The sequence below is a fragment of the Staurois parvus genome, unplaced genomic scaffold (assembly GCF_062004578.1).
Source record: "Staurois parvus isolate SC_StPar_1 unplaced genomic scaffold, SC_StPar_1.0 ptg000303l, whole genome shotgun sequence".
Taxonomy (NCBI): domain Eukaryota; kingdom Metazoa; phylum Chordata; class Amphibia; order Anura; family Ranidae; genus Staurois; species Staurois parvus.
Genome location: NW_028318099.1, coordinates 1,601,631 through 1,622,100, shown reverse-complemented (window position 1 = coordinate 1,622,100; position 20,470 = coordinate 1,601,631). Strand labels below are relative to the sequence as shown.

General features: G+C 39.1%; 1 protein-coding gene across 4 annotated transcripts in view; it reads left to right on the top strand.

Moving 5' to 3' along the window:
- Positions 1 to 20,470, top strand: part of PRKG1 (protein kinase cGMP-dependent 1) — a 1,352,400-nt gene that overhangs the window by 708,442 nt on the left and 623,488 nt on the right. For all 4 annotated transcript variants that reach the window (XM_089683127.1, XM_089683128.1, XM_089683125.1 and 1 more), the window contains exon 3: positions 9,639 to 9,752. In XM_089683127.1, coding sequence (XP_089539253.1) covers positions 9,639 to 9,752 — 114 coding nt within the window. The remainder of the gene's footprint in view (positions 1 to 9,638; positions 9,753 to 20,470) is intronic.

Below are 20,470 nucleotides of genomic sequence, written 5' to 3'. Positions count from 1 at the left end.
ATTGACCAGACGGTTTCCACATCTTTGGTGGTACATGTGCCATTTTAGGGTAACCCAACACTTTGCTTCATGCTAAATGCTTTTATGCAAAACTAATTAGAATGGGTGAACTACATATAACTTATGCATTCAGAGAAAAAGGCCCTTAGATATATATTGTGGGTTTTCTCACAGTTTTGATGTTACCAAGAATGAACATAATGTAAACAATTATGTATTCAAACCCACAACATCCAATAAAAATTAATGGTTTCTTATTGTCTGTGTAAATCCAAAAACAAAGTTAATATGTTGCAGCTTACAGTGCTTAACCATTTCAATACCGTGCAATTTTACACCTTCCTGCTCAGGCCATTTTTCAGGTTTCAGCGCTCTCACACTTTGAATGACAATTGTGCGGTCATACAACATTGTACCCAAACTAAAATTTTATCATTTTCTTCACACAACTAGAGCTTTCTTTTGGTGGTATTTAATCACCGCTGGGGTTTTTATTTTTTGCTAAATTAACAAAAAAAGACCAAAAATTTTGAAAAAAAAACAAATTTTTCTTTGTTTCTGTTATAAAAGTTTACAAATAAATAATTGTTCTTCATAAATTTAGGCCGAGATGTATTCTGCTACATGTCTTTGGTGAAAATAACCCAAATTAGGATGTATTTTTTAGTTTGTAGGAAGGTTATAGAGTTCACAAACTATGGTATAGATCTGAAAATTGATCAATCCTGAAGTACTGACAGCCAATCTAATTTCTTGAGGTCCAAGAATGCCAGAATAGTACAGATATCCCCAAATGTCAGAACAGTACAGATATCCCCCAAATGTCAGGACAGTACAGATATCCCCCAAATGTCATAATTTTTCGGAAAATGAAAAAAATTAAAAAAATTATTTTCACTATTTTTTTTTTTACATACTGTCACCAGTGCAGTACAGCGTCATCATATAACTGGCATGGTGGTGAACAGGGACACTGACTGGTGACAGTATGAAAAAAAAAATATATATATTTTTTTAATTTTTTTTATTTTTTTATTATATTTAATTTTTTATTACATTTTTTTTTATTTTTTTAAGATTTATTTTTCATATTTTACTATGACCAAAGTAGTATAATGTTACCATAGTAACATTGTACTACTTTGGGGAAGTGATCAGTATTTTTTTTTTTTTTTTACACAATTTGCTTATAGCAAAGAATTACTTTGCTATAAGCAAGCATTTACCTGAATGAAATCGATTCATTCAGCTTTTTTTTTTTTTTTTTTGTGCTTAGCTGTGATTTGGTCACAGCTAATCACATGACATGTGCATGTGATTAGCTGTGACCATTCACAGCTAGGCACTAGTATACAATGGACGGCATCATGAATGAAGCCATCCATTGTATACAACTGTCATGTGACCTGCTGTGATTGGTCACAGCAGGTCACATGGTACCAGCAACGGGAGTCGGTACTCGGATCTGTCATCGGCCGTGTCCGAGGTGCACGGCCGGTGACAGCTCGCACTGCTGCGGCGCTCTGCATTAGTGCAAACTGCGCATGTGCGGGAGCACGCCAAATGGCGTGCACCCGGAGTGCAGAGGCACATTTGAAGCCGCCAAACGGCCATTGGCCGGGCGGCTAATGGTTAAATGTGACAACTGCATTTGTTTTAATTTTTACAGGCTAAGAACATTTTTCACAAATGCAGAAAAGTCTTGCCAGAAAATACAATTTTCCTGTCATTTCGTTACTTCCTATGAGAGGAATTGGATCCATAAAAACAATGTTATCTTAAATGTGTAATCTAATTTCATAAAGCTCCCTTCCCCCTATGATAAAGATAGACAAAGACAGACATATTTTGAAGTCCAGCTTGGATAGCTCTCTGGATAGATAGAAGGAATGAAAGGGAAAGGGGAGTCATGATTGAAACCTTTAAACACATCAAGGGGGTGAATAAGGTTCAGGAGGGCAGTATTTTCAATATAAAACCAAAAGCAAGAACACAGGGACGTGACCTCAAACTAACTGGAGGAATGTTCAAAACTAATCTCAGAAAGTATTGTTTTACTGAACAGGTGGTTGATGCTTGGAATAAACCTCCAGCAGAAACAGTTAGTCAACAGTAAATGGCTTCAAACATGCTTGGGACAAACATAGATCTATACTAAGACAAAAAAGTTAACGAAAATAAAATACACAAAACTTGTATAAATAAAAAAACAAAACAAAAAAAAACCCAGGCAGACTCGATGGACCACTTGGTCTATTTCCGACGTCACTTTTCTATGTTTCTATGTAGATACAGTGAGGAATGAGAGTAGCCATCCAGGTAATGCAATAAATAAACAAGGCACCTCATTTAAAGACTGTTAAATTACAGGATTTACAACTTTTGTTTACATATTCCTCGGGGCTCCCATTGACAGACTTTTTGATTGCAAGTCATTTTATTGCAAATAACCACTAGGTGTGCAGTTTCAGCATTGACAATGACCACACAGTTCATTTTAAAAAAGTTTTTTTTTTCTGTATGCCTGCTGACAAAGCAGATATGAGTGTGTGTGTATGTGTATATATATATATATATATATATATATATATATAATTTGCGCAGTTCTGCATTAAATAAGATAACAGGGGGGTCGTCTTACCTGTACAGAAAGGTAGAAACACAGATCATTTTGTTGTCTTATCATCCAGTTACAAATAATCAGATCTCTTCATGTGTAACCAGCTTTTTTAAACATTGTAATTTTGTTTCTTGGTATTTAAGAAAACATCTGTTCCCAAATATTGCATTTTGGCTGCAATATGCTTTTTGCATTACAAATTGCTATAAAGATTATTAAGGACACATTGCTTCTTGAAGAGCTGATTTGATTGTTCAATGCTGAATAATTTATTAAATATATACTGTATATACATAATATAAATCTATATATGTATATGTGTGTGTGTGCGTGTGTATATGTATGTATGTGTGTGTGTGTATATATATATATATATATATATATATATATATATATATATATTACATAGGTAAAAACTCCTGAAAAATAAAATGTCAAGAGTTCACCTCAGATTACAATTTTTACCCAGCAAAACTATTTACATTTTTAGTATTGCAAAGGCATGAGGTGCCTTTACAAGAGTTACACTAGTCACTGTTGGGCTGTTTTTCTTGTCTAAAATACCAATTAGCTATGCTGGGGATTATAAACTGGATTTTAATGATGAACTAGGGGGGAATGCCAAGATTTGTACCATATTTAATGTGACTTATAACAGAATTATATTTATCACAGATTTAACAGTGCTTCTGGGGTGTTGTATGCACTTTATTCATATGATGTGTGTGTCAAAGGAGGGCAATTTTAATGCTGTCAAATAACTGCCAGAGTTATGAACCCATATAGGATAGAAAAATCCATCTTTAGCAATTGTTATAATTAAGTCACATGAATTACCCAATGTCATGGGCAATCATTATATCACAGGGGTTTACACTGTACTGACCTATGGTGGAAGATGTTAGGTTGTTTTTTTTATTTTTGCATGCCTCTATAGCAGTGGTTCTCAACCTGTGGAACCTCAGGACCCACATTTCCCCTTGGTCATTAAGTCGTGACCCAAAAATAATTTAATTTTCCAAAACGTATTCCACAAAACAGCTTGTGCAGTATTCTACAATGTATGTGCACTTTTATAGCTATAAACAAACGGCTTCCTTTTAAAATGGATAGTGCAGTAATCGCAGCTCTAGTGAAAATGAAAGTGCTGTTGAGGTAAAAACCCAATGGAATAAACAGTACTTGAAACATATGAAATTATTTAGAACTAATGGTAACACTGGGCATGCTTGTTGCTAAGTGTCTCAAAGTCTGGGGTGATGGAAAACAAAGTAACTCTGAGGTCATGTTCAAGGTTCATTCTGTTGCTTTTTTTGTCTTTAGCTGAACCAGAACTTTCTATCACTGAGCCACAACCCAGGAAAAGTGCCTAGTGGAGCCATTCCCTGGCATCCAGTGGTTCTTTTCTTCCCTCCTGCACAGCTGGCTGGCTGGAAGGAAGTATAGTTATGTCACTTCCTCGCAGCGCTGCCGTAGAGGAAGAAGGAATGAGCGCGAAGGCTGTTGGACCACTTTGTAAGTGCACCATGCGCACCCCCTAATAGGACCGGCTGACCGCAATAATACAGATATTAAGGTTGGCCATAGCTGTGCTCCCGGCCGTCTTAACATTTATATTAGTGCAGCCAGTGGTTTTTACTAAGCTATGTTGTTAGGGCACCGCACGTTTTATTGGGGCCTTATAGAGGCCTGGGTGGCACCTGCCCTGTGGCCCAGTCAGCAGTGGTGTAGCATGGGTTGTCGACACCTGGATGTGGGATGAGGCAAGTAATTTTCACTCCTTAACCCATGGACTTGACTATTCTCAGCTTGCTCTGGTCTGGTCACAGGATCCCCTGTGTCAGTCAGTGGTGGCTGCAGGCAAGAGAAGAGAGCATTTGATAATGGATGGTAAAGCCTGAAATGGTGACATCACCCATAGGTTCCCATGTCCCATCTGTTGTTGGTGCTCCCTCCTCTCCCCTGCATACACCACTGGCTCACACGTGGAATAACATGACTGGACTGGAGAAGCCTGAAAATAGGTGTGTACATCTTTTCTACACAGGTTAGCTGGCATAGGCATTAGGAGGGGGGATAGTACAATTTTTAAGGCTAGCTAAGTTTAAACTGGAAATTGTACTTAAATCCATTCCCATTGTTGGCCATTGGCAGAGTTAATTGACCACTTTGTGCTGCGTTAGTGGCCACTGGCAATGTTTTTTGACCCCTTCATAAAGGGGTTAATTAATACAGACACTGGTGCCACTTATGCAGCACAAAGGGGTTTAATAACTGTCACTGGTCACTAATGCATCAGTGAGCAGTGGCAGAAAATTAACCCCTTCTTGCTGCACTTTACTAACAACATTGTTAACCCCTTCAACCCCCCTTCCCTAAGAGTTAACTAGTCCAGCTTACAGGAAAGAGTTATTGGGGTGTGAGAGAGAGAGGGGTGAGGATTAGAGATAGGCAGTGGGTGAGATAAGAAGGGGGGGGGGTGGTGAGAGTGGGGGGTGAGAGAGGGAGTGGGTAGAGAGAATGGGGGTGGGTAGAGAGAATGGGGGTGGGGAGGGGCTGAGAGATGGGGGGAAGAGAGAAGGGTGGTGAGAAGAGGCTGGGGGGATGAGAGAGAGAGGGGGTGAGAAGGTGCTGAGAGAGCGGGGGTGAGAAGGGGCTGAGGGGGGATGAGAGAGAGGTGGATGAGGGGGGATGAGAGAGGGAGGGAGGGGGGGAGAGAGAGGGATGGTGAGAAGGGGCTAATAGAGAGACTCCTGGCCCTGTCTGCAGTCCTTCCACTGCCTCCTGTCCTAGTCTCTGTTTGCGGGTAGGTGTTTGATGCCCTGTACCTTCCATGCCAGTAGGCTCCTGCACCTCCCATGTCCTCTGGGCCTCCAGTTAGCCTCTCCTCCGGGCCGCTATCACTGTCGGAGTGGAGAGAAGGTTAGAGAAGGAATCCAGTCTCTGGGACGCATTGCCACACTGGAGATGCTTTGCAGCCTACGTCCGCTGCTGCTCACTCATGAGTTCTCAGGCCTAGCTGCCCTCACTATTTGCTGGCCCACTTGCCATGTGGAAATAAATGCCAGCACCCTGAGAACTCTGCTGTTTTTTGTCCCTGCTCCAGCCCCCACCAAACCAGACTCTCTATTTTCTGCACCCCCAAATATTGCTTCCAGGAGACCGTACCGGATGCCCCCTCCACACACTACATTAATGCCAGTCAGCCCCTATTTGCGACCCACTTTTGGGTCGTGACCCATTACTTGAGAAACATAGCTCTATAGTGTTTGTGCATATATAAATATATGCAGGAAAGCATTTATAAAAAGCAACGTCTACAACTAAAAGTAAATTTTAAGAAAATTATGCAGTGAGAGGATAAGTGATTGTGGAGTGTTTTGAAGCAGAACATCTACTTTTACAAACTGTGAAACTGCAGCTCTGGTTGTTTAAGCATCTTCTGTTGCCTCCTGGAAGGAGCTGAGGAAGATACTCATTTCCCTGTAGGACCTAAAGACACTTCAGAATTCCTCAAACACAGCTTGAGTCTGTAGCTAGGTAAAAAAAAGTCTGCCAAAAAAGAGAAAAGTAATAAGCATAGGGTAAACTTTATCTAATCCAAAGACACACAAAAAATAATTCAGAAAGCAGAGTTTTGAATATAGCTGTGTTTTTAAATCGATCAAATACCTAGGTCAGTTTTGTTCAACACATATAGCTATATCTGGCAGAGTGCCTTTTCCTAAATTTACCCTGTTTGTGTGACTCCGTGGATTGAATAAAGTTTACTTTTACTGGCACAGTTCTTTCTGTTTTACCACTTCCCCTCTGGTGCATTTTTTCATTTTTTGCACACATGCTAAAATCTGCATTTTTGGCTAAACTATTATTTAAAAGCCACAGAACAATATTGTTTTTTTGTTCAATGATATGTGTGTAACTGTTTATTACATTAATCATGTATTTAAGCAAATAGAATAAAGTTCATTCTAGTGCACCCAAACACAATTTGTTTTTACAAAATTAAAGATGAGCTTGCATCGAGTAAATAGATACCAAATATGTCAAGTTTGAAAATGATGTGTGCCTGCAAAACAATAAAAAAACATATACTCTAATAATAAACAATGCTTTAAACACCTTTATAGTTCATTAGTTTAGAGTACCAATGAATAAGAGGCGTAAGATTATTTCTCCTACTCCAGAGTGCGCAGCAATACCCAATATGTGTTGTCCAGTTATTTACATACCGTTAATAGCCACAGGACTGTGATTGATCCATTTTTTACCCAGTTTCCTAGTTGAGTTTTGACAGCTGTGAACCTGGGAATGCTCAGGGCTTGATTTTTCTGGATTCACGCTCAACTGGAGAGATAGGGGAATGGCTGTTCCCCAATCTCCTGAGAGGAGCCTGGGAATAATGAATGGGTGGCATCTAACAAGTCACCCAAATGCAGCTCTACAGCCTCCCAGACCACTTTTACAGAAAAACAGGACCCAGCTTATAAAATGAGAAAAACTGAAGCAAGGTCAGCCTATTTTAACTCCTTAAGTATATTCAGACATGTCGAAAGGGCTGAAGCCATTACAAGATTCTAACGTTTTGGGGGTTTTTTTGTGGATCTTGCACAACACTCATTTTGCATAGAAAAAAACACAGTCTATTCTTACACATTAGGTCTCTATATTTGTATATGTTTAATTCAAATTTTCAGAGATATTTGGATGAGTGGACTTATCCTTATTGTTTTTTATAGATGTATTTTTATCATCTGTGTATTTTGCTATGTGGTGGTTTGGTTGGTGTGCAGACCCAATTAACAATAAACAAGATCAAGATTTTTTGTTTTAATAAAGATAGATTTTCCCTATTTCTTTTGTACACTCACAGATAATTAGTATGAGCCTACAGAGTATGACACTTCCAGTTCCCACTCATGTCAGGAGTTTGTACCAGGATGTTTTCTTGTTTTTTTGTTCTAATGTCTTAATTAACCTCTATTGTTTTTATGTTTCAATAGATTATGTTTTTGTTGTTGAGGCTTATAAAAATGGACTTTACTGACAATACTTGTACGTAAACCTTTTCCATAAGCTGACCGCATATATATGTGGCAGCCTAGAATGGGCCTTATGTTATGCTGCTACATACTGTATATACATGCCTGTGTATGTGTAGGGATTTTGCGCAATTGCACAACCCCAGTATAGAGGCTGAGATGCAATAATCAACTCCTTGTTTAGGATTATCGATCAGCAGCCAGTAGGAGGGACTCCTGATCATATGATCAATGTGACAGCCATTTCACATTGTTCAAATGTTTAGGAAGCCCCTCATATCTCCTACTCCTCAAATCATCTGTGAGGAGAAAGATACATTGGAGTTGATTTACTAATGGAATTTTTGCTTGGTGAATGAGGTGAAGTAAACAATAGATAATAAAATTAAATACATCAGTTAGATCAATGATTGATCTAGGTTTGAGTTAAGGTAAGTGTCAGTATGTTTTAGGTAGGACAAAAAAAGTTTGATATTTATTATTATGGTAGTGTGTGGGCTGTAATTTACGCTAATATCTGATAATTCAATTTGGGTTAATTGCACACTCTAAAGACAAAATGTGCACTATTGTTTCTAGGCCCTACTACAGGTACCAACACTGAATAATATACACATATATGGTATCCTGATGCATGTTGGGAGTAGCAGAATTTATTTTGGATTGTTTTTGGTAGTCACTAATGGTAATGACGAGATATGATCCTAAAAATATGAAAAATAAAAAAAAATAAAAAAATAAATAAAGATATATATATATATATATATATATATATATATATATATATAAAAATCTATCTATCTATCTATCTATCTAATCTCCACTTGCTGACCACTCACCTACCTGGTACATCACTGGTCTTCAAGTGGTTGTACTTGGATGATGTCTGCACCTGCAGGCGTTGTCGCAGTACCGTTATTTGCAGCCGACGGTTGGCTTTCTTGTAATAGCAATCAGAGCCACTAAGTAGCCACTCAGTCACTATTAAAAGCAGTGACAGGGGACGTCTACTCCTGCTGCCTTCCTCTGGAAAGGATCTCCTGTTCCACCGGGAGTCCTGATTGATCAGTCACGGAGCTGAACAAAGACCGTTGGCTCCGTTAAATAGTAAACCAGAAGAGATGACCTGATACCACTTTCAGATTACTCAAAAACAATCTGCGCCATTTAAAAAAAATAAAAGCAATCGCACCTATCTTGCTTTTAAGGTTAGAGGAGGGATTTGGGGTTTGACCCCAGATACCTTCATAACGATTACCTCTCACAGGCCTATTGCTGTCAAAAGGGATGTTTGCATTCTTTTGTGACAGCAATAAGTCACCAAAAGCTTTTTTTTTTTTAAAGTGACTGTAAAAAAAATGAAAAAAAAAATGAAAGTGCAAACAGCGATCATCCCACACATGTGAGGTATTACCGCTAATGTCAGATCAGGACATGAGCAGTAATTCTAGCACCAGACCTCCTCTGTAAATCCAAAGTAGTAACCTGTAAAGGCTTTTAAAGCATCTCCTATGGATAATAAAATTTAAGTTGTTTGCCACCATTGCATGGGAGTGCGCAGTTTTAAAAAGTGACATATTTGGTATCTATTTACTCAACGTAACGTCTTCTTTTCTATTTTACCAAAAAAATATGTATTGTGTTTCTTTGCATTAAGGTTCAAAAAGTGTATTTTTTACCCAGAAAAACTCACAAATGTATTCTTCAGGGCCTCTGATTTAAAAAATACATATACTTATTGGGGGTTCTAAGTAATTGTAAAGTAAAAAGTGCCAGAGAAAGCATGGTCCTTAAATGGATATATAGATATATATAGAAATTTGTCCTAAAAAAAAGGTATATTTTACCTGCATACATGAGTTGCAAAGATTTGTACAGTTTTATGAACATGTGCTAAAGTTGCAAGACTGGATAAAACAAAAATAGAAAAAAATGAGTTTGTATGTTTGCTGATGTTTTTCTTCTTTTTTTTGCAGATGGCAAAGTAGAAGTTACAAAAGAAAGTGTGAAGCTATGCACCATGGGACCAGGGAAAGTATTTGGGGAGCTTGCAATATTGTACAACTGCACCCGCACAGCAACAGTAAAAAGTAAGTTTATCCCTTCTTCATTATCCACACAGTGTGATCGCCCCAGTGCATTGTTTATTTTGTTCCAAACTATAGGGAATAATTTGCTTCATCATTCTAAACAAGATTCAGTGTTATAATTTTAAATCCCTTCAAAGTGGGTACAGGTATTGAGTTAGATGAATAAGCATCAAGTATGGTGTGAATGTAATAGATAGATAGATAGATAGATAGATAGATAGATAGATAGATAGATAGATAGCGCTGCATAAATTAATGGCGCTATATAAGTACCTGAAATAAATAAAATAAATGACATTCAGCAATTTTAGATAAAGTGAAACACCCTAGATACAAGACTCAATATTATATAAAAGAAAAGCCACACACCAGTGATGTCTTAACAGGAAAAACTTTAATCAGCTAACAGGCTTCAGCACAAGATACACTATAATTAAGCCCATTAGGTGAAACATGTTAGAGAGGTTTTCCTGTGGGTGTGACATGTGGTAAAGTTTGACGGCTGATTCCATTTTTGCCTCTGAAGACATGATTGGTTTGCAGCTTTTTTTTGAATAATTCTGAGCCATGTGTTGATGAGTGATGAGTTTCAAGTCAGCATCTGCTTCCAGCATATGAAGGGAGCACTTGGAGGGATGGAATGGTACACTTTTACTTGACTCTGGTCAATTGGCCCTGGATACAAGAAATACACTGCTCAAAAAAAATTAAAGGAACACTTTTTAATCATAGCAGCAAGTATAGCATCAAGTAATTTAAACTCCTGGAATATTGATCTGGTCAGTTAGGTAGCAGAGGGGGTTGTTAATCAGTTTTAGCTGCTGTGATGAAATTAACAGGTGCACTAGATCGGCAACAATGAGACAACCCCCAAAACAGGAATGGTTTTACAGGTGGAGGCCACAGACTTTTTTTATGTTCTCCTCTTTTCTGGATGTTTTTCACTAGTTTTGCATTTGGCTAGGGGCAGTGTCACTACTGGTAGCATGAGGCGATACCTGGACCCTACAGATATTGCACAGGCAGTCCAACTCCTTCAGGATGACACATCAATAAGTGCTTTGCAAGGAGGTTTGCTGTGTCTCCCAGCACAGTCTCAGGAGCATGGAGGAGATTCCAGGAGAAAGGCAGTTACTCTAAGAGAGCTGGACAGGGTTGTAGAAGGTCCTTAACCCATCAGCAGGACCAGTATCTGCTGCTTTGTGCAAGGAGAAGCAGAATGAGCACTGCAAGAGCCCTACAAAATGATCTCCAACAGGGCACTGGTGAGATTGTCTGTGACCAAACAACCAGAAACAGACTTCATGAGGGTGGCCTGAGAGCTCAACGTCCTCTAGTGGGCCCTGGACACCATCCATCATCTCATTAGGAGAATGCCCGACGTTGTCAGGCATGCATACAAGCACATGGGGGCCATACAAACTACTGAGTTGGTGCAATGAAATTTCAGCAAAATGGACTAGCGTGCTGCATCATTTTTTCACTTTGATTTTTGGGGTGTCTTTGATTTCAGTCCTCTGTAGGTTGATCACTTTCATTTCCACCAAATGATGGGGTAACCTTACATCTACAGTTGCAAGAAAAAGTATGTGAACCCCTTGGGATTACGTGGAGTTTTGTATGAATTGGGCATAAAATGTGCTCTGAACGTCATCTAAGTCACAACAATAGAAGAACACAGTCTGCTGAACATAATACTACACAAACATTGATGTTGCCATGGTTTAATTGCACATAACATGTAAACATTCACAGTGCAGGGAGGAAAAAGTATGTGAGACCCTAGCTTAATGACTTCTCCCAGAGCTAATTGGAGCCAGGAGTGAGCCAACCTTGACTCCAATCAGTGTGATGATATTGGATGTGTTGCTGACAGCTGTCCTGCCCTTAAAAGACACACACCTGTTTTGGGTTTACTGGTTTCAAGAAGCACTGTCTGATGTGAACCATGTCTCGCAGAAAAGAGCTCTCAGAAGACCTACGATCAAAAATTGTTGACTTGCATGAAGCTGGAAAGGGTTACAAAAGTATCTCCAAAAGCCTTGATGTTCATGTGTCCACGGTAAGACAGACTGTCTACAAATGGAGAAAGTTTAGCACTGTTGCTACTCTCCCTAGGCGTGGTCATCCTGTAAAAATGACTGCAAGAGCACAGCGCAGAATGCTGCATGAGGTAAAGAAGAATCCCAGAGTGTCAGCTAAAGACCTACAGAAATCTCTGGCACATGCTAACATTTTTGTTGACACATCTACAATAAGGAAAACATTAAACAAGAATGGAGTACATGGGAGGACACCTTGGAGGAAGCCATTGCTGTCCAAAAAGAATATTGCAGCACGTTTGAAGTTTGCAAAAGAGCACCTGGATGTTCCACATCACTACTGGCAAAATATACTGTGGACAGATGAAACCAAGATTGAGTTGTTTGGGAAGAACACACAACACTATGTGTGGAGAAAAAAAGGCCCAGCACACCAACATCAAAACCTCATCCCCACTGTAAAACATGGCGGAGGGAGCATCATGGTTTGGGGCTGCTTTGCTGCCTCAGGGCCTGGACGGATTGTTGTCATTGATGGGAAAATGAATTCCAGAGTTTATCAAGACATATTTGCAGGAAAACGTACGACCATCTGTCCGCCAACTGAAGCTCCGCAGAGAATGGGTGATGCAACAGGACAATGACCCAAAGCATACAAGTAATTCAACAAAACAATGGCTGCAACAGCACAGAATACGCCTTCTGGAGTGGCCCAGTCAGAGTCCTGACCTTAACCCGATTGAAATGCTGTGGCATGACCTTAAGAGAGCGATTCACACCAGACATCCCAAGAATATTGCTACACTGAAACAGTTTTGTGAAGAGGAGTGGTCCAAAATGACTCCAGATCGTTGTGCAGGTCTGATCTGCAACTACAGGAAATGTTTGGTTGAAGTTATTGCTGCCAAAGGAGGGTCAACCAGTTATTAAGTCCAAAGGTTCACATACTTTTTCCTCCCTGCACTGTGAATGTTTACATGTTATGTGCAATTAAACCATGGCAACATCTAATGTTTGTGTAGTATTATGTTTAGCAGACTGTGTTCTTCTATTGTTGTGACTTAGATGTCGTTCAGAGCACATTTTATGCCCAATTCATGCAAAACTCCACGTAATCCCAAGGGGTTCACATACTTTTTCTTGCAACTGTATATTACAAAACAATAGTGCAGCACTAAAATAAATTAAAATGTGTGTGCAATACAATAGTGCAATGCAAATATATAAAACTTATGTGTCACCACAATTTGAAAGAATAAAAGAATCCAAATGTGAAGCCAAAAACTGTGAATTCAGTGGTTCTTTGATTATGAGGGAAATGACAGATGTGGATGTCAAATTTCAGGGGCTTCTATAGTTTTTAATATAATGATGTTGTAGATTTTACTTTTGGCAATAATATTTATATATACAAATATGTGGATAATACATTTCCAGGAATTTTTAGGGAATAATATTTGTCCAAAAAGACATTTAATATCTATGCAATACATTTTTGTTTTTAAATCTTTTTTTATAACAATATATGAAGGATATTATTATGTTGATCCTATTTATTAATTTTTTTCATGAAACATTATAAAAGTTGTCAACACTTTTATGTTGCGATAGCACCATTCATGAGACAGTGCTGAATGTGATTTGAAGTGCTTGATTGTCATCTTTTCATTGTAAGCACATTTACCACATTACATTGATGTTTTAATCTAGATTACACTATGGAGAGCATATCTTTTTCTTTTTTATGATACTATGTCCAACTGGGTATATATGCACAGTGATCTGATATAACGCAGCAGTACCATCATTAGAAATGTGGTTTTGAGGTAATCTGGATATCTTGGATTGATATACAAGTGCTGGTTGACCACTCTTAATTGAGGGTCATATGATTCTGGTAAGCCTCCCTTTGTTGTACACCAAGGTGCTCTGTGGTTCATCATTAAGAAGTTTTGGTGGTGTTTGACATCCACATCTGTCATTTCCCTCATAATCAAAGAACCACTGAATTCACAGTTTTTGGCTTCATATTTGGATTCCTTTATTCTTTCAATTTGTGGTGGCACATAAGTTTGATATATTTGCTTTGCACACACATTTTAATTTATTGTAGCACTGCACTATCGTTTTGTGATGTTTATTATACTATGTATTATGGTAAAGTGCTAGCTGCTATGTTTTTTGACATCCAACACAGTCCTAGCACGTTTTTTTTGTTCTCATTCCTAACACATTACACATTCCATATCAGTATAGATATCCAGCATGATATTTTTCCCCATTGAGATCTGATGTGTTTTTCAAATTGTTCCTTTTTTGAGCAGTATATATACTTACGGAAACACTCAGAAGAAAAATGATATTTAGAACACTGCGTGGAGGTTCACCATTCTATTTAGAAAAGTAATGAACTTAATATGAATAGCAAGAAACTGTATTTTATGTGCTGATTTATTGCTTAACTACTGCTGCTTCTGAAATGGCTCTGGAAAGGTTATTCAAATTTCTTTAAAACAAAATTTTATAAAGTGCCTCTTCCCTGTTCAAGAGACCTATGCGCATAAACCCGTTCGTACATTTATACACATTTATATAGTTGGATGTGGACTGATTTGAGGAAAAGGGAAGGGAAAGCATTGCATTCTAATTTCACCTGCATTTGTGATTTTATTGGTATAGATATGACTGCTTTGGTGTATTAAAATGTATTTATTTATTTATTTATTTATTGCATAGTTTAGTGAACACAAATGTATTAATTGTATACTTATCCTTTTCAAAGCACTAGGGGCTGATGGTGACAGAATATGGGCTTTTTGCTTCTTTGGTGACAGGGAAGTATAATAATAGAGTGAGGGTTTCTCAGTCACTTATCTGCCCCCAGAAGGCACCTATGGTGAAAATAGAGTTTGGAATAGAAACAGCAGATTTAAAAGATTTTATTGAGCCTCACACCATTTACAAAGTTTCTGAAAAATGTAACTAAAAGTTGCCACTGATATACAAAAAACAAATCTATTTCTGAGAAAGCACATCATACTTTTCTGGAAAGCATGGGGTCCCAGCTTGACAGCTTGTACTGTATATCCGGGGATAAGAAATATATTTTTCAATGTATGAGATGAACAAAATTGTGCTGTTATTTTGTAATGTGCAAGCATATTGCATTACAGTTACCCGTTTGTGACAATCTAAAGACTAGACAGGTAAAAAAAAGTTCAGATGATGAAGTGACAATACCTGCACTGCATGAACTTGGATACAGGTTGGAACAACTTGGAAGGGAAAATGAGGGTGATTCACACCCCATCATCATTTTCTTAAGTCTCTTTGCAGATGTTTTGCCAACCAACCAGGAAGCTTGGTGTATGGTCACGTGAGCTCTTGCTAGGCATCCTGATTGGTTGTAAATCCAGTACCCCTCTGTCACAATATAGGTGATCTGCCAGCCCCAATTATTAATTTCTTCTTTAATCCCATACTTAATCCCTTGTGCCCAAATGAAGTACATCCTTAATTAATTCCTTACGTTCTTGTGCCAAATGTTCTCAACTTCAGTGCATTTCCCCCTGTCATCTTGCCAAATGTTCCCAAATTCAATCAATGTATTTCCTCCACTGTCATCCTGCTTTATGTTCCCAAATTCAATTAATGCCTTTCTTCCCCTGCAATAATGCATTCCAATCCAAAGTTCGTTAGACAATTTCCTCTCTGTCGTTTGTGTATTCGTTTGTGTATTCTAGCCCAAACTGTACATCATTAATTAATTCCTTACGTTCTTATGCCAAATGTTCCCAACTTCAATCAATGCATTTCCCCCCTGTCATCCTGCCAAATGTTCCCAAATTCAATCAATGCCTTTCTCCACTGTCATCCTGCTTTATGTTCCCAAATTCAATTAATGTCTTTCCTTCCCTGCAACAATGCATTCCAACCCAAACTTCATTAGACAATTTCCTCTCTGTCGTTTGTGTTTTCGTCTGTGTATTCTAGCCCAAATTTCGTTAGCCACTTCCTCCCATTCAGAATGACCGGCCCCCTGCTGTCTCTCCTCCTGCCTCGGCTCTTTGAAGCCAAGCCTCATTGCTGAGCAAGGAGGCATGCCGCCCACGGCCCACCCCTGGTTGCCAGGGTGACCAGGAAGCGTCCTACACCAGCTTAAGAAGGCTGATGCCGGGCTCCCCAGTCAGTCTTCTCCGCTGCACAGCCATCGAGGAAGCCCAGCTGCGGCGGGACCCGCATGGCTAGACTCTGCCAAGACCCCCAGTCTAGGGGGAGATTGCCTGCCAGCTGCCTGAGACAGCAGTCTAGGGGGAGATTGCCTGCCAGTTGCCTGAGACCCCAGTCCAGGGGGAGATTGCCTGCAAGCTGCCTGAGACCCCAGTCTAGGGGGAGATTGCCTGCCAGCTGCCTGAGACCCCAGCCGAGGGGGAGATTGCCTGACTTCCCCAGCCTAAAGGGAGAGACCACTCACCTATTCCAGACCCCAACAGGTACCTGTGTCCTACTTTCGTATCCCTGGGAGAACAGGTACCCTGTCAGATCTGTGGGCATGTGCTTTCCCCTGTTTTACCTGAACTGTTCCTGTGATGACCCCCTACCCCCCTGTTGGATTACAATCTGCTACAGAGACTTTTCCTTTGCCCTTGGTACTGGACTACAAGTGTTTTAGACCCTCCTTGCTGTCCCCCTATTGGCAAGGTCACCCTCCCTGCAATCCCCCCATTGAGTAACTGTCATTTTTTGTCTCAATAAAGCTTTGTGCATTTGCCATCTGCCCTGTGTGTTCTGTCCTGCCTACCCTCCGTCACACCCTCCCTCCTGTGGTACTCTGCCAGCCAGAAGGGAGATTTTTCTGATCTCCCTGCAAACATATAATTTCCATGCTTGCAGATTTGGAGTGAAAGAGAAGTGCTTCCTTGCTTCTCTTATAAGCAGAGCCAGTCAGTGAGAGATCTGCCCCCCCCCCACACACACAGTGAATGAAGTGCAGAAGCATTTCTTATATGTCGGAGTCAGTCAGAGGGAGATCTTTACCATCTCCCCACTGGAACACATGATGATAATGCCAATGCGGACAGAGTGCTTAGGGTGTACCCAGGCACACCCTGTGTGCACACCTATGGTTCTCTCAGAGATTCTAGGAACAAGCCCTCTTTTGTGTTTTAGCCACGTAAAATATTAATATAGTTTTGTACTACAAGAAGCATGCCAAAGCCACCTTCTGAAATGCTAGATGCCAGGATGTCTTTGGCTTTAGTACTTTGAGTCACTGATCCCAAACGAGTATGCACTGGGTGAAGCCAGTGAATACTTGTTCTAGGTTATTTTCTCAGCATTAAAGCTATTGGGTCAGTGTGACAGCCAGACAACTAGCATTTTCAGAAAGAAGTAAGCGATGGAAACCCCATATTTCTCTCTGGTTTATGGAAATGCTGATAATATATACCTGTAATGAAAATCTCTGTAAATACCCCTGTGTTCCAATTAGTTTAGACAATTATTTTGGTATTTTGAGTACACATAAGCTAGTTATATTTCACTTAATTTTAAACATTAAAAAAGAGTGTTCCTACTTTTAGTAAACAGACAAAATACAGAATCATGTAGAATATACCTAAATATTTTCTATAATTACTATTTAAATGCCATTGCAGTGTTGCATTCCACACTATTTAAACAAATGCATATGAATGCAAAATGCTGTGTTTGACCTGCATCTCAAACAAGGTATGCCACATCCAGAAAAATACAACGCAAAGCAGGTCAAACACAGTTGCAGAAAAGTCATCCACATTATTATTGAAGTAAATTGGAATCTGCTGACCCCTGATGTGTTTTTCAAAGTTGCATCCAAAATAGGTAAGGAACAACATGTACACAAGCTCTTATAATTCTGTCCTGATAAGTCTATTATGTACTTTTTAAGTGAATTCTTAGATTTGTGGATTTAAAGTGGTTCTAAAGCCTAAACATTTTTTTATCCTAATGCATTCCCTGCAGTAAGGTAAAACAATGTATAGGTAAAAAATGTTTTTATGCTTCCCGAGCCCTCACTCTATCCAGCACTGTACCCATCAGTAGCAGCTCTTCTGCCATCATTGGCTTTGAGGCAGCAGGGGGCCAAATGTGTCAGTTGAATCCGGTGACAAAGGAGTGGGTGCAGTTCTGGGGCACAATGTCTGTGTCTATGGGACAAGGCTTGAGATCGAGCCCGCAGACATGCCACAATAGGATACAGCTAACTATGGTGGCAGCCCAAGAAAAGCAGGAGCCAGTAGTACTGGCAGGGGACCTAAGCAGAGGAGGCTCTCCTGTGCAATTCTATTGCATAAAGCAGGTAAGTATATTATGGTTGTTGTTTTTTAAAAAAAACCCTACACTTTACTATTACTTTAATGTTTGGTGATTTCAAAGCATTGTTTTAAAGCAGCATTAACTGCCCAATCCCCCCCCCCCAAAATAAATGAATAAATATATAAACATGCAGCTCTCAAATTTTTTTTTTCTATCTTTTCTTTTCCTTCCTTTATTTTAAGCCAGCAAGTCTGTTTTTTTTTTCTTCAGATTGCTTTAACCATTTCAATACCGGGCAGTTTTACACCTTCCTGTCCAGGCCATTTTTCAGGTTTCAGCGCTCTCACACTTTGAATGACAATTGCGCGGTCATACAACATTGTACCCAAACTAAAATTTTATCATTTTCTTCACACAACTAGAGCTTTCTTTTGGTGGTTAATTAATCACCGCTGGGGTTTTTATTTTTTGCTAAATTAACAAAAAAAGACCAAAGATTTTGAAAAAAAAAACACGTTTTTCTTTGTTTCTGTTATAAAAGTTTACAAATAAATAATTGTTCTTCATAAATTTAGGCCAAGATGTATTCTGCTACATGTCTTTGGTGAAAAAATCCCAAATTAGGATGTATTATTTAGTTTGTAGGAAAGTTATAGAGTTCACAAACTATGGTATAGATCTGAAAATTGATCAATCCTGAAGTACTGACAGCCAATCTAATTTCTTGAGGTCCAAGAATGTCAGAATAGTACAGATATCCCCAAATGTCAGAACAGTACAGATATCCCCCAAATGACCCCTTTTTGCAGAGTAGACAGTCCGACGTACTTCATAAGAGGCATGGCGAGTTTTTTGAAGTTGTATTTTTTTTGTCATAATTTTTCGGAAAATGAAAAAATGAAAAAAATTATTTTCACAATTTTTTTTTTACATACTGTCACCAGTGCAGTACAGTGTCATCATATAACTGGCATGGTGGTGAACAGGGACACTGACTGGTGACAGTATGAAAAAAAAAAAATATATATATATTTTTTTATTTTTTTTTATTTTTTATTAATTTTTTTTAATTTTTTTTAAGTTTTTTTCATATTTTACTATGACCAAAGTTTTTTTTACACAATTTGCTTATAGCAAAGAATTACTTTGCTATAAGCAAGCATTTACCTGAATGAAATCGATTCATTCAGGTTTTTTTTTTTTTTGTGCTTAGCTGTGATTTGGCCACAGCTAATCACATGACATGTGCATGTGACCTGCTGTGACCATTCACAGCTAGGCACTAGTATACAATGGATGGCATGAATGAAGCCATCCATTGTATACAACTGTCATGTGACCTGCTGTGATTGGTCACAGCAGGTCACATGGTACCGGCAACGGGGGCCGGTTCTCAGATCTGTCATCGGCCGTGTCCGAGGTACACGGCCGGTGACAGATCGCGACGCTGCGCGGCTCTGCAACCGCGCGAACTGCTGTGCACCCGGAAAGCTGAAGCATTTTTGCGGCCCGCCAAACGGCTATAGGCCAGGCAGCTAATGGTTAACAGACCAAGCTTTCCAAAGTAGCAGTGTAGCAGTTAGAAGGTTGGGAAAAAAACATTTAGCACTTAGAGGGGTGCTTACTATGGTCAGATTGTATTCATTTATGTAAAAACTTCATCCCAAAAGGAAAAATTAATGTTTGCTGTAACTGCTTATAAAGTGTTAGCTGGAGTTCAGCTTCAATTTGTTAGTCAAGTCCATCTAAATCTGCTAGTCTAACATTACCAGCTCCCTATACTGACAATGCTGATGTCCAAAGGTTTATGCTTTACTATTTCATCTAAAATGCAGACACCCTAAGACAGAAAGTGTGTTACTGGCTTAATCACCAGCTGTAGTACAGGGAAAAAATGTATTCAAGGTAAACTAATGGAGCCACCACATCTGAGGATTGGTAAACTGCAATATATTAGATTTTGTTTTTAGGTTTAATACCACTTTAGGTAATGGTGAACAAAAACAAACAAGGGCACACTCCTATCGTGCATTAACGTGGTACACCACGTATTTATTGAAACATAGTAGAAATATACTCACAAACCAAAAAGGTTAAAAACAGAACAGGTAATCCGTAAGGGCAGCCCAATGGATTCAAACACCTATATGGGATAGGCTAACGCGTTTCGGGAGACGAACCCCCTTCCTCAGAGCTAAAATGTAGACCTGATCTCTGAATGGCTGCACCTCAATGTTTTGGCATTTAGAATTTTCTTTAGTCTGCATGAAGATTTGAGTGCTGGTTTCGTTTTTTTTCTTTTGGAACAACTTTAGGTAAATACAATAGACATTGGGATCATCTAGATCCTTTATAAGTATATTTGATCCTTATACAATA